The 12,504-nt window shown below is 33.1% G+C and overlaps 3 protein-coding genes across 4 annotated transcripts; all 3 read left to right on the top strand.

The window, feature by feature from the left end:
* Positions 1–198: 198 nt before the first annotated feature.
* LOC108216485 (pentatricopeptide repeat-containing protein At2g17525, mitochondrial) lies at positions 199–2,294 on the top strand. Its single transcript, XM_017389253.2, has one exon. It carries the CDS (start codon positions 336–338, stop codon positions 2,205–2,207), a length of 1,872 nt encoding a protein of 623 aa, XP_017244742.1. The 5' UTR covers positions 199–335; the 3' UTR covers positions 2,208–2,294.
* Positions 2,295–3,023: 729 nt separating this feature from the next.
* Positions 3,024–7,731, top strand: LOC108216090 (uncharacterized). Its single transcript, XM_017388766.2, has 4 exons — positions 3,024–3,416; positions 6,034–6,813; positions 7,076–7,123; positions 7,198–7,731. The coding sequence occupies exons 1-4, from the start codon at positions 3,234–3,236 to the stop codon at positions 7,441–7,443; spliced, it is 1,257 nt and encodes a 418-aa protein (XP_017244255.1). The 5' UTR covers positions 3,024–3,233; the 3' UTR covers positions 7,444–7,731.
* Positions 7,732–8,543: 812 nt separating this feature from the next.
* On the top strand, positions 8,544–12,445 carry LOC108216767 (uncharacterized). Of its 2 annotated transcripts, none has more exons than XM_017389606.2 (6): positions 8,544–8,753; positions 8,848–9,044; positions 10,269–10,353; positions 11,210–11,264; positions 11,658–11,796; positions 12,032–12,445. In XM_017389606.2, exons 2-6 carry the CDS (start codon positions 8,886–8,888, stop codon positions 12,101–12,103), a joined length of 510 nt encoding a protein of 169 aa, XP_017245095.1. In that variant the 5' UTR covers positions 8,544–8,753; positions 8,848–8,885; the 3' UTR covers positions 12,104–12,445. The 2 variants fall into 2 exon arrangements, with proteins under 2 accessions (XP_017245095.1, XP_017245094.1); XM_017389605.2 differs by having other exon boundaries at positions 8,561–8,753; positions 8,824–9,044.
* Positions 12,446–12,504: the final 59 nt, after the last annotated feature.

The following is a 12,504-nucleotide window of genomic DNA, read 5'->3' as shown; positions in this document are numbered from 1 at the left end:
TAATTGTCGAGACGATCTCAATTCAAATCGGATACCACATCTTTGATTTTCTTCTAATACACAAATAAAAACAATTATATTCATTTTGGAAAAAAGTAATTAAATTTATTTTACATAACTTTTTTGCTTTTAAAAGTATATTCTTTTCTTTATTTTTTTTTTCGACGAGGCTTTCAAGAGTATATTTAATCACTGAGAAAATCAGTCATCCTCGTATCGCAATTTGCATGATTCTACCTGGAAAGCTTGGGTGATCCTAATTCCTAAACCCTAATGCTCTGTCTCAAACTCAACTGCATATAACTTTACAAAGTTATTGTACATATAAAGTATTGATGTCCATTTTATTACATCCTTCAAAATTACCCATCTCTCGAGCCAAACCAACATTTTACATACTTTGTTTAAACTCTCACTCTAAACCCATCTCAACCAGCCCTGTTCCAACTCACCAACACATTGCCCATCTCATTCTTGAACAGAAATCACCTTCCCAAGCTATCCAGACCTTCAAATGGGCCTCAAAGTTGCCACATTTCACACACACTCAATCCACCTACAGAGCTTTAGTCCACAAGCTCTGCAGTTTTCGATGTTTCGATATTGCCCGTGAGGTGCTTGATGAAATGCCTGGTTCAATTGGGGAAATCCCGGATGAGGATGTTTTTGTGACTGTAATTCGAGGGTTTGGACGGGCTCGAATGATTCGAGATGTGATTGAGGTTGTTGAATGGGTTTCTAAATTTGGGAAGACCCCGAGTTTAAAAGTCTTGAATTCGATCCTAGATGTTCTTGTTAAAGAAGATATTGATATTGCTAGGAAATTTTATAGGAAAAAGATGGTGGAGAGTGATGTTATAGGAGATGAGTACACTTTTGGGATCATGATGAAAGGGCTTTGCATGACTAATAGGATTGCTGAGGGATTTAAGGTTTTGCAAATGATCAAGAACCAGGGTGTGATTCCCAATGCGGTTATATATAATACATTGATTCATGCTCTTTGTAGGAATGGGAAAGTGGGGAGGGCTAGGAGTTTGATGTCGGAAATGAGAGAACCTAGTCAAGTGACGTTCAATATAATGATATCTGCTTACTGTGGTGAAGATAATTTAGTGCAAGCTCTCGTGATGTTAGAGAAATGCTTCAACCTTGGGCTTGTTCCGGACGTTATTACTTTAACTAAGGTGGTAGAGATTCTATGCAGTAGTGGTCGTGCGTTGGAAGCTGTTGAAGTTGTAGAAACGGTGGAGAGAAAAGGAGGAATAGTTGATGTTGTGGCTTATAATACCTTGATCAGGGGATTCTGTAATTCAGGAAAAGTGAAAGTGGGACAACGATTTTTGAAGGAGATGGAGAGAAAAGGTTGCCTACCAAATGCAGACACATATAACATTTTAATCTCTGGGTTTTGCGAGTCTGGGATGTTGGATTCAGCTTATGATATGTTTAATGAAATGAAGATTGTTGGGATAATCTGGAACTTTATCACATATGACACATTGATCCATGGTTTCTGTTCGAGGGGAAGGATGAAAGACGGATTAAAAATATTGGAGCTGATGGAAGAGAGCATAGAGGGTTCCAGGGGTCATATTAGTCCTTATAATAGTGTCATATACGGTTTATACAAGGAAAACTTTACTGAGGAAGCACTTGAATTTCTTGCTAAGATGGGAAGGTTGTTTCCTAGAGTGGTTGACAAAAGCTTAAAGATTATAGGTTTATGCAAGGACGACAATATTGAGGACGCAAATGGGGTGTATGATCAGATGACAAAGGAAGGAGGTGTCCCAAGTGCACTTGTCTATGTTCATTTGATCCACGGCTATTGTAAAATAGGTCGTGCGAGAGAAGCATTTGAGTTGATGAATAAGATGGTTGGCCATGGTTACCTACCAACTGCATCGACGCTTAATGTTCTTATACTTGAATTATGTAAGCAGGGAAGAGTTGGGAGTGCCTCAAAATTCCTAGAGGACATGATCGAAAGAGGTTGCTTACCTGACCATGGTAGCTACGGTCCTGTGGTTGATGGATTTTGTGGGAAAGGTGATTTACAGAAGGCTTTACCACTGTTTTTACAAATGGTTGAGACGGGTATAATTCCTGAGTTTTCTTTATGGAACTCATTAGTTGTATGCATTAGTCAAAAGAATGTATGGTTATCTAACAAGAATATATGTTTCATGGGAGAAACCTTCTGAATGTAGTTCAGGAGAAACCTGTCTTGATCATCTATTATTTACAATAAATAAATACTAATAGACCAATAATTTCATTTATGATTTAAATATTATATTTGGTATGTCTAATATTTGTCCTTTATATATTCTGTAGTTTGAATTTTCGTGATTGATTTGTTTGTAATCAGATATATAAGGTTATATGCTACACAAATTGCGTTAATATCTTTGTGTGTCATCTGTTTAAATTATTATGTTTTTTTTGAGCGAACATATCAAATTGAAAATTTTGATCAACTATATTAAAAATACATTTTAATTTTCGATTCTTTAAATTAACTATACGTTATATTTTATTTAAAAAAAACTACATTTTTATTAAAAAGATCGGAATCAAATTGGACAATCTGACATTTTCACGAAAAAATGTATGATTTTTTTTATTTTTTTTTGACAGAAGAAAAATGTATGATTTTGTTTCTCCGCAGTATAGATTTTGTTTTTCAGTACATGGGTATGATTTTAATGCTTTTTAATTCAGGAGAGGTGTCCTTAAAGTATGCATAGTTGGATAGCAGGGCAGCTGGGCCTTGGTGACAAAAAGCAACTCATTTTCCATTGATTACTCCACTCAACCTAATACCCATCTACACAAATAAATATACTAGGAGTAATTTCTTACACAAACACACTCCTAGTTAAATAATAAATTACAGTTTTTAATAAATTAAATCTTTTTAGTATTTACTAATCCAATCATTGTATATTAAAAAAAACTTACAATTTTATCGTTAATCAAAAGCCATTAAAGCGGTGAAATAAATCCCCAAAAAAATTATTACGAGAAAAGTGGAGAGTCTCTCTCGTGTTAAACAAATCTCTCTCCTCTCTCAATCTCTCTGCATATACACACAAATTTTCATTTCTTATTCTCTCTATTCCCTAATCATCAAAACATTTGATCAGAAAACTTCATTAAAATACTGAATCTTCATTTTATTAATCAATCGATACACACATATATAGATACTGATCATCATCATCATCATGTCGTGCTCCTCATCATCTGGCTCATCGGAGGAAGACGAGGGCTTCGATTCTTACCGGAAAGGCGGCTATCACGCCGTCAGAATCGCCGATACTTTCGCTTCCGGCCGCTACATCGCTCAGAGAAAACTCGGGTGGGGCCAGTTTTCTACCGTTTGGCTTGCGTATGATACTCAAAGTGAGGTGTGTTTTAATTATTGTTATTATTATTATTATTATTATTGAATCTTGTTTTATTTTAATTAATGTGTGTTTGATTAGAATATATTAGTATGTGTTTATGTGATTTAAGTTTGTTATAGATCTGATCATGTTTGTGATTGTTAATTGTTATGCTTTTGTGTTTAATTTTTAATAACGATTGCTAGATTTGTATTTGTTTATATATTCATTTATGTATGTTTTTATATTGTTTTGTAAATTTATTTAGGTTGACTTGGCAAAAAATAATGATTTGTTTTTAGTTGACTATATTTATTCTATTGATCATTCAAATCATTTCCAAATATTATATAGATTATATTGCAGGATGGGTTTATGTTTGTAAGCATTAAGTTGCAAAAGTTATTAGCTTAAGTTTGGAGCTGCTGGCTCCATGAGAATTGGGGAAACATTGATCATACGGGGATTCCCGTGTTTGTAATGTATATCTAATGCTACGTACATATGATGAAAACTAATATTAAAACAAACGCATGACATTTCTAAGTTCATAAGATCAATGTTATGATCTTGTTACTGTTACTTAATTTCAATCTGAATTACCATGTGTAAAAAAATATAAAGGCTGGAATTGTGCTTTTAATTATCCATTACGGGTGAATTGGGGACGCAAGTACCCTCAAAGCACTATGGTTTTTAATCATCTTTGAACCTTAAGTCACATTTATGTGATGTGACACAAGAGTTTGAAAACGGATATTGAGAAGATAACTGGTGCTCGGAAGCCTTTTGATTGCATGGGAGTTGGAACATTATGTTCTAATAAATTTGCATTTTATTCACTTGTATAATAATGAGGAATTACAATTGTTTAATGAAATTCCTATTACTTCGAAGCTTTTTTAAAATCCTAACTAGAAGTCCAATCTGTTGATGTTGCACTACCCACAACTCAAAATATTAACAATAGCTTTATCTTTCTTCTATAGTCAGTTTACTCTATAAATTGTAATTAATCTTACCCCAAAATAATATAAGATCGTATGAGCAGTGCCTTGTTTTGCGTCATTATGTGTTCTCAGATGTCCCTAATGATTTATCTTATCAGGGCTACCTAATGTATTATCTATGCTTTACCGAAATAAAACCAAAAGTATTTATCATGGCATAAAAACTTATCAGGAAAAGTTGTGTCCTATACTCCTATTTCCTTATCTCCATAATTGCAAATTAATTAAAATAAAATAATGTAAGGATCCCTTTCTTATAATACTAGGCATGCACCACAATTTATGTGCAATGGTATGAGTATTTGATAGTAAAATTATCAAATTGTCTATATAAGTAGACTTCAAGGTAATACGTTAAAAGATTTGCAATTTAGGATAGATAAGTAGAGAAATGAGAAAGAGATTTACACTTGACCTGTTTTAAATTGTTGTGTGAACATTGTTATATTAATGGCTGGTCTTACTGATTTCTCGTAGGTTGGTCCATCTGACCATCTCCAAAGGTTTACTGATTACAATTTACAATTGAGAGTTCTAAGATCATCGTTACTGATGTAGAGTTTCAGGGCAATTTATTGGGAATTGAGATTGATTCCAATTTTTAGTACTCCCTCCATTCCAAAATAATAGTCGCTTTGACTTTGTGCACGTATTTTGAAGTGCAAAAAAAACATACTTGCACATGTTATTTTTGAAATTTTCTTTTTCTGAATAAAAATAGAGATATTAAACTTTTATTCAGAAAAAGAAAATTTCAAATATAATGTGTAGAAGTATGGTTTTTTTATACTTCAAAATACGTGCACAAAGTCAAAGCGACTATTATTTTTGAATGGAGGGAGTATATGATCTTACAAGGCAACTATACTTCCCAAGATATCCTTAGTGACTCTGCTGAGACTGATCCAGTCCTATATATCTTATTAAAGAATTCTTAAATATGGGTCCCGTTCCTATAGGGAATATCAAAGTGGTCACAGGAGTGGAGGCTATATATCACTTTCCTTATCGATCTTAATGGAGTATTATTTGAATCATTAAAGTGATAATAAATATTGAACAAATACCTCTAAATATGTGCTCGGGGCGTGAAAATAATATTTATTGAGTTCTACACTTCTTTTTTTAAATGTTATCACAAACCATGTTAAAAGTGGCGAATTCTAGTATTTCAGATTATATATTTAAAAATTTTTAAAAATTAGTTACTATATATTTTTTAATTCAATTATTATTTTCTTTGTTTTAATTAAAAATAATTATTATTAAAATATTAAAATGTTAAAATCTTAAAATATATATTGAAGATTCTAGAATTCACAACTCTTCATTTGGTTGTGATAACTTTCAAGGAAAAATGTGTAGAATCGATAAATATTATTGTTACTCCCCAAGCACATAGTTTGAGGTACCTGTACTTTTGTGATTCTAATGATATCCCGTTAAAATGGGTGAGTAAAGTGATATGTAGCGTCCACTTCAGTGACAACTTTGATATGAAACCCTCTTTTTATATATACTAGTGTATTATTTTATATGTATATTCTTCTTTCTTAACTTAAATGTTTTTACATGTATTACAACTTTATCGAATTACCCTAACCTCTTTTTTCCTTTATTTGTTGCAGAGATATGTAGCTCTTAAAATTCAGAAAAGTGCACCAGAATTCGCTCAATCTGCTCTCCATGAAATTGAAGTTCTTTCTGCTATTACTAATGGTGACCCCACAAATAGTAAATGTGTTGTAAGGTTAATTGACCATTTTAAGCATGTAGGCCCAAATGGACAACATTGGTGCATGGTTCTTGAATTTCTTGGGGATAACATTCTTCGGCTAATCAGATACAACCGTTATAAAGGCCTTGAAATCAACAAAGTAAGGGAAATATGCAAATGCGTATTGACTGGTTTGGATTATTTGCATAGAGAACTCCGTCTGTTACACACAGACCTAAAACCTGAAAACATTCTTCTTCTTTCCACAATAAACTCTTCGAAAGACCCAATTAAGTCTGGAACAGCCCCCATTCTCGAAAAGCCTGAAGGAGTTTCTAATGGCAGTGCTACAATGAGCGCTATTGAGAAAAGGCTAAAGCAGAGGGCTAGGAGAGCAGTTGCCACAATATCTACCAAAAGGGGTGGATTTGTTTCAGCACCAAAGCCTCCTAGATGCCTAGATGGGATTGATATGAATTGCAAAATCGTGGATTTTGGGAATGCATGTTGGGAGAGTAAGAAAATTGCTGAAGAAATTCAAACAAGACAATACAGAGCTCCTGAAGTTATACTTCAGTCTGGCTACTCTTTTGCTTCTGATATGTGGTCATTTGCTTGCACAGCTTTTGAGCTTGCCACTGGCGAGATGATGTTCGCCCCTAAGGGTACACAAGGATTTAGTGAGGATGAGGTATTATCCGTTACCATTTGCCCTCTCTACATTTCCTTTGATTTAGGATCGATATACTAGATTGCAATTGTTCTGGAAAGTTATTGATATACTCATTAAAGGGTATTATAATCAGAAACTTAGCAGCTAAGACCATTTATACTTGGATTGATATTTATGAAGAGGGGTATAAACACAAAATCATATTTAACCTCTTGCCTGAATTTATCCTCTAAAATGAACTATTTTACCTTTTTTGTTATTGATCACTCCATTAATGCAGGATCATCTTGCTCTAATGATGGAACTCCTTGGAAAAATGCCGAGGAAGGTAAGCATTTTAGACACCCACTCCTTTTTTCAGCTCCTTTGTATATCTCTGACAGCCATGTTTTTTATTTGCAGATAGCTATAGGAGGACGTCGTTCTAAAGACTATTTTGACAGACATGGAGATCTGAAGAGGATTAGGAGGTTAAAATACTGCGCACTTGATCGATTGCTAGTTGACAAATTTAAACTTTCCAACACAGATGCACGTGAATTAGCAGAGTTTCTTTCTCCTATACTTGATTTCGCACCTGAGAAGCGACCAACTGCTCAGCAATGTTTGCAACACCCATGGCTTAACATAAAGAATCCTGACAGTTGAATCTAGTCTAGAAAAGTCAAATTATTGAAAGAGACCTTATTAAGCCAGACGAGTGAGGAGGGGAATATGCAGTACTCCATCCCCGCCTATATAGTATTACTTCAGAAAATATTTTTTGATTTATTGAGAATCCTGTTAACATTTATAACCTTCAACTGGTTTTTGTTGTCTTTTTCTCATTTTTCTTTTAAATTCTCATCACTGTATACTATACCTTTCCGGAGGTCTCTTAGGAGACCAGAATAAGGAAGAGAAATGTACCACATTGGCCACATTTTTCTTTTAGAACTTGTACTTCTAAAAACTACGGTAGAGTTGTAAAGTTGGTAATTACACGTTTTGTCACTCGCTTGTGGCCATTTTTTGGATAATTTGGTGTTTAGGATGACTCACTGGATTGAGTATTATATTTTAACACTTGATGATTGTATTAAAATGCTGCTTCACGGCGACATTCCTCAAATTATGATTTCCTGAGGAATTGGGGAGTAGATGGAGCCGCCATGGGCTCATAATTTTCCTTGGTACTGCTATTGGTGTTTGGCTACTGTCCAGCAATCACTCTGGCAGAATGATAATTCTTGTGTTTCGGCTTTTCAGTAAGCCTTTATTGCAGGCCCGCACTGAAATAAGAATATAGCAAACTGCGTTGTGCAACAAAGAAAAAGTTTAATTCAAGAACAGCTTGGAAAAAGTTTGGCTTAAATTCGATTTAATTTATAAAAAATTAATCACAGATACCGTAAACTTGGGAAAATTGTTTTAAGTTCGATTTGATTTATAAAAGAATTAATCAGGAATATAGTAAACAATTAAAAATACTGCAAACATCTTGAATTTAAGTTCGATTTAATTTACAAAATGAGCATAGTTTTTGGATTAGAAAGTGATACAAGTCCCAAGTTAAAAACAAAGAAGCTTGGGTGACAAATTCATATATAAACTTTTAGCTAAGTAAAATAATAATTTTTGCTAACAATGTACTTCTTGAAAAAAAATGTTCGACTTTTAACACATTTTTTATAATTAAAAATATCTTTTGTAAATAAAAATACATAAAATTTTAATTTAAGGAACACTGCTCTCCGGTCAACTCACCTACCTAAACGATAAAAGATAAAACATGGGTCAAAAAACAGAGCGCGTATACTCGAAAGCCAAACGGTGTACGGTTTTGATTGATGTTGTACACAGAGTACCCGACCCGAATCACATTCCAACACTCCTCGCAAGTCTCAATTCATCTCCGGAAGTACCCACATTAAACATAACATGAACTGTAGAGTTGCTGAATCACAGTGTTGTACTAGGTACTTTTTTATAAACCTAATTGACTTACTGTACTAATTTATTACATCTTATAACGTTTTCATTATACAGATATATAAATGCTCATTGATTCAGGTGTTCACGATGGTGCTAGCTCTAATTGTACTCCAACGATGGTGGAATCCAACGCCAGATTTACATACATTCATCACTACACAACTCTTCTCGACACACACCATCTTGTTGTTCGACCAAATGCCTCAGTGACTTTCTTTCTTTTTATTTCTCGGTTTCTTCTCGTTGTGATTCCCTTTCTTCTATTGCTCCTCAAGGTATAACAATTCTAAGCTTCCTTTTTTTAATTTTTTATTTAAACATTCCTTGTTTTATAATGTTGTATGAGATGTTTAGGAAATGAAATGAATGTGTTTTTCTTCTGTCGAAGCAATCTATGTGTTAACATGTAGTAATAAATTGTAGGGCGGACTCTTGGCTAGATATGTTATGTTATTATTGTGTTAGTGAGTTTTTTAAATTCATTCAGATGTTGTTGTTAGTTTGGTGAGTTATATTAGCTGTTAGTTTTCTTAACTGATATATGCTTTGTTATTATTAGTTCGGTGAGGAGTTACATTAACCGTTATTTATTTTAACTTATAAGTAGTTGCGTTTTAGTAACTAGAGATTTAAGAACAGAAAACAGAATCCCATCAGTGATAAATTAATATCTTGAAATCTTTTGACAGATAAAATCTTGAAATCTGGAAATTTATTAGGTAACTATACAGTTTAGTTTGATTTTTTAATTTCTTCAATGTTCACTATGTTGTGTAATACTTAAGAGCAAGTCCAAGAGATATAATTTAAGACATCTGATGAGAAAAGTTGATCCAACAATTTCCTAGTGATGCCTTGTATCACTAGGACAACCTCTTCAAGCCTTATTTTTAGGGCACATCTCTCCTTGCCCTATCTTATATTTTATCGTATATTCTTATACACACTTTATTTCTCTCTCTACTTTATATTGTGCTTATGATGAAAGAGAATCTTTAATAATAAAATATTAAACTTATAGTGAGGATAAGGCACATTGTTGGAGTTGAAGTTAGTTTAATATGTCCTAAATTACTAAGACACAATTTTTTATATTATATTTAGGGCTTGAACTAGGACACTATTAGACTTGCTCTAAGTACTTGATGCGTAACACTAAATGAAAAATAAGAAGCTGGAAGTAGGTCAGTAAATTGATCGCCTGGAAGGACTAAAACTGAAGGGAATATGTAAAGGAAGAGGAGAAACATAGTATGTAGTAGAGTCAGTTATCAAAGAGTTGGAAGAAAAGTGAAAGAAAGTATATATAAGTAGACCAGTATTGAGCCAACAAAGTGCATTTAGTTACTTTAGTTCGTACACGTGAAGTGGTATTTTTATCAATGCAATGTTTTTCAACAGATTTATAACTAATCATAAGCTGTAAACACAAATTTTTTGGTTTATTAGTATATGCATATGTTTAAGATGTTGTTACATTATATCATTTTACATGACAGGATAAATCAGCTACTTTACTTCTCTGGATTCTCCTTGTAATAGCATTACTCATTAAATCATTGTTATGGAAGCATGTTGATAAAGGTGAGGGATCAATTTGATGTATCTTTATCTTCAATTTTTCAGAACTGTGTGCATTTTGAGGTCAATATGGAGTATGTCATGTATATGGAAGAATTCTATGAGAAGCAGCATATTTGTACAAATATTAAAATTAAGTAACTGACTTATGCTCCAATTAATATGATATGATTGAAAATGATTGATTCAGTGTGCCCTACCTACCACTAAGTTTCTTGCATCATTAAAATTCCGCTTATAATAATGTTAAAAAAGACCTTTGTCACTGACTATGAAGCTGTAAGTCTTTTATCGCGGAGGTCTGTTGACAGGAGGATGTAGCTCTGAAGATAATTGTAATATAATTTTTCTACAAAAACTTTAAAAAATTCAAATTTTTTGTCAAAAACTAAAAAAAAAATTAACACCCCCCCCCCCCCCCAAAAAAAAAAATTCTAGTATGTTAAGACCAAATTGGACTTTCTTACAGCCATATGATGATATTTTAAAAAATAATATTCAGACAAGACAAGATTTACAAACTAAATAATAAAGATTAAAAAAAATTATCTTAGTTTAGAATTTAAGTTGTGCTGCACAGATTTTAGAGAATTTACATTTCATCGTGTAATTTGGAAAGGGGGTAGCACATGATAGAACTTGAATTGATGGCCACCTATCTTTATTAATATTTTCTACTTGTATGGTGTAGACTTTAATTAAGGCAACTACGTGTATACAATGTAGTTGTTTGTCACATATATGTTTGTTTCTCGTGTGCTTCACTTTCTGTTGTATGAGATGCTAGAAATGAGTTGTATAAATAAACTTACCGCCAGCATTAATTAACTCATTTCTATTATTTTCTCCAATGTATCAGAATCAATTATAATCATGCCAAGTTTTGGAGTACAGCTAGAAACTCAATACCGAAGGTACATCACTATTCTGTCATATATATGTGTCAATGTATTATCATTGGGAGTGCATGTCATAATATATGTGTGTGTAAATTCTGCAATGCAAAATGGTTTGCTAAATAGCCTCTGTCCTTCCCAAATGGTCATCGGACTGTCTTCCTTTTGTCATCTAATGCACTTGTTTTTGGCCAATTTGTAGCACTCAATTTGCAATTAGTTCTTGTGAGTAGATTTCTTGAATTTTTGTATACACCTCCTTTTGGCAACAAATTTTATTATTCAAGCAGAACATTCTGTCAAACTCTTTTCAGTTTGTATAAAGTATAAACTCTAGTGTTACACTTTCTCTTCTCTCCATTATCACAAACTCTACTGACAGGATCCTTTTCTTCCTCTATCTTAAAATAGTGGGAGCAAGTTCAGGCGGTTCATCCCAATGAGCAAAATTTTGAAACCAGTGCTTAACGAATGTGTGACTCCTGTTACTTGCTACTGGAGTTTGTCTCTAATTGTAAGAGGTGAAGAAGAACTTACATTAGTTTTCAAGGTAATTTATTTATTTTGCTATTCAAGTTAATTATATTTAAAATAGGGGTGTGAATTTATCAGTTATATTTTGATAAACTGAATTTATAAACATGTCAACCTGCACTTTATGTGTCGGTGAATTACCCAATCAGTCCACTACATAGGCACACTGACGACGTTGCATTTAAACTCACCCCCTTACTACCAAACTTTTTTTTTACTTGTGGCTAATGATGTTGACATTTGGTATTCAGGAATTGCATCCACCCATTAAAATGTTAGTTCCTATCTGGAAGGCTTTGTGCACAGCTGCCGATTGTAGATAAAACTCGAGCAAGGTTGGAGAAAAAACTTTTACTCCAGAAGAAGATGACAGTAACTACTGGGATCAAGATTATCGAATTATGTACCGAGAGATTGCTCTATATCAGCGACAGCCATGAATTTTTTGGAAATAGTTACATCCTGCTCAGTTACTGTAACTTATCAAATATTACACAAATCAGATTTCATAGAACATGATCTTGGAAACTTTAGTGTAGAATTTACTGAATCCTAGCACTTATTTAGATTAGCCTAATAGTGTTATCATACTAACATTTTGCTCCAGTACCAAATGTTGTATTTTTATACTTCAATTGTAAAGCATTATCTGATTCAACATCAAATTCATTTACTGTTTTTTTACTAAAATGATGATAATTACAACTTTTTTGCCATTTTTGTG

The sequence above is a fragment of the Daucus carota genome, chromosome 4 (assembly GCF_001625215.2).
Source record: "Daucus carota subsp. sativus chromosome 4, DH1 v3.0, whole genome shotgun sequence".
NCBI lineage: Eukaryota > Viridiplantae > Streptophyta > Magnoliopsida > Apiales > Apiaceae > Daucus > Daucus carota.
This window is presented reverse-complemented; position numbering and strand designations above follow the sequence as displayed.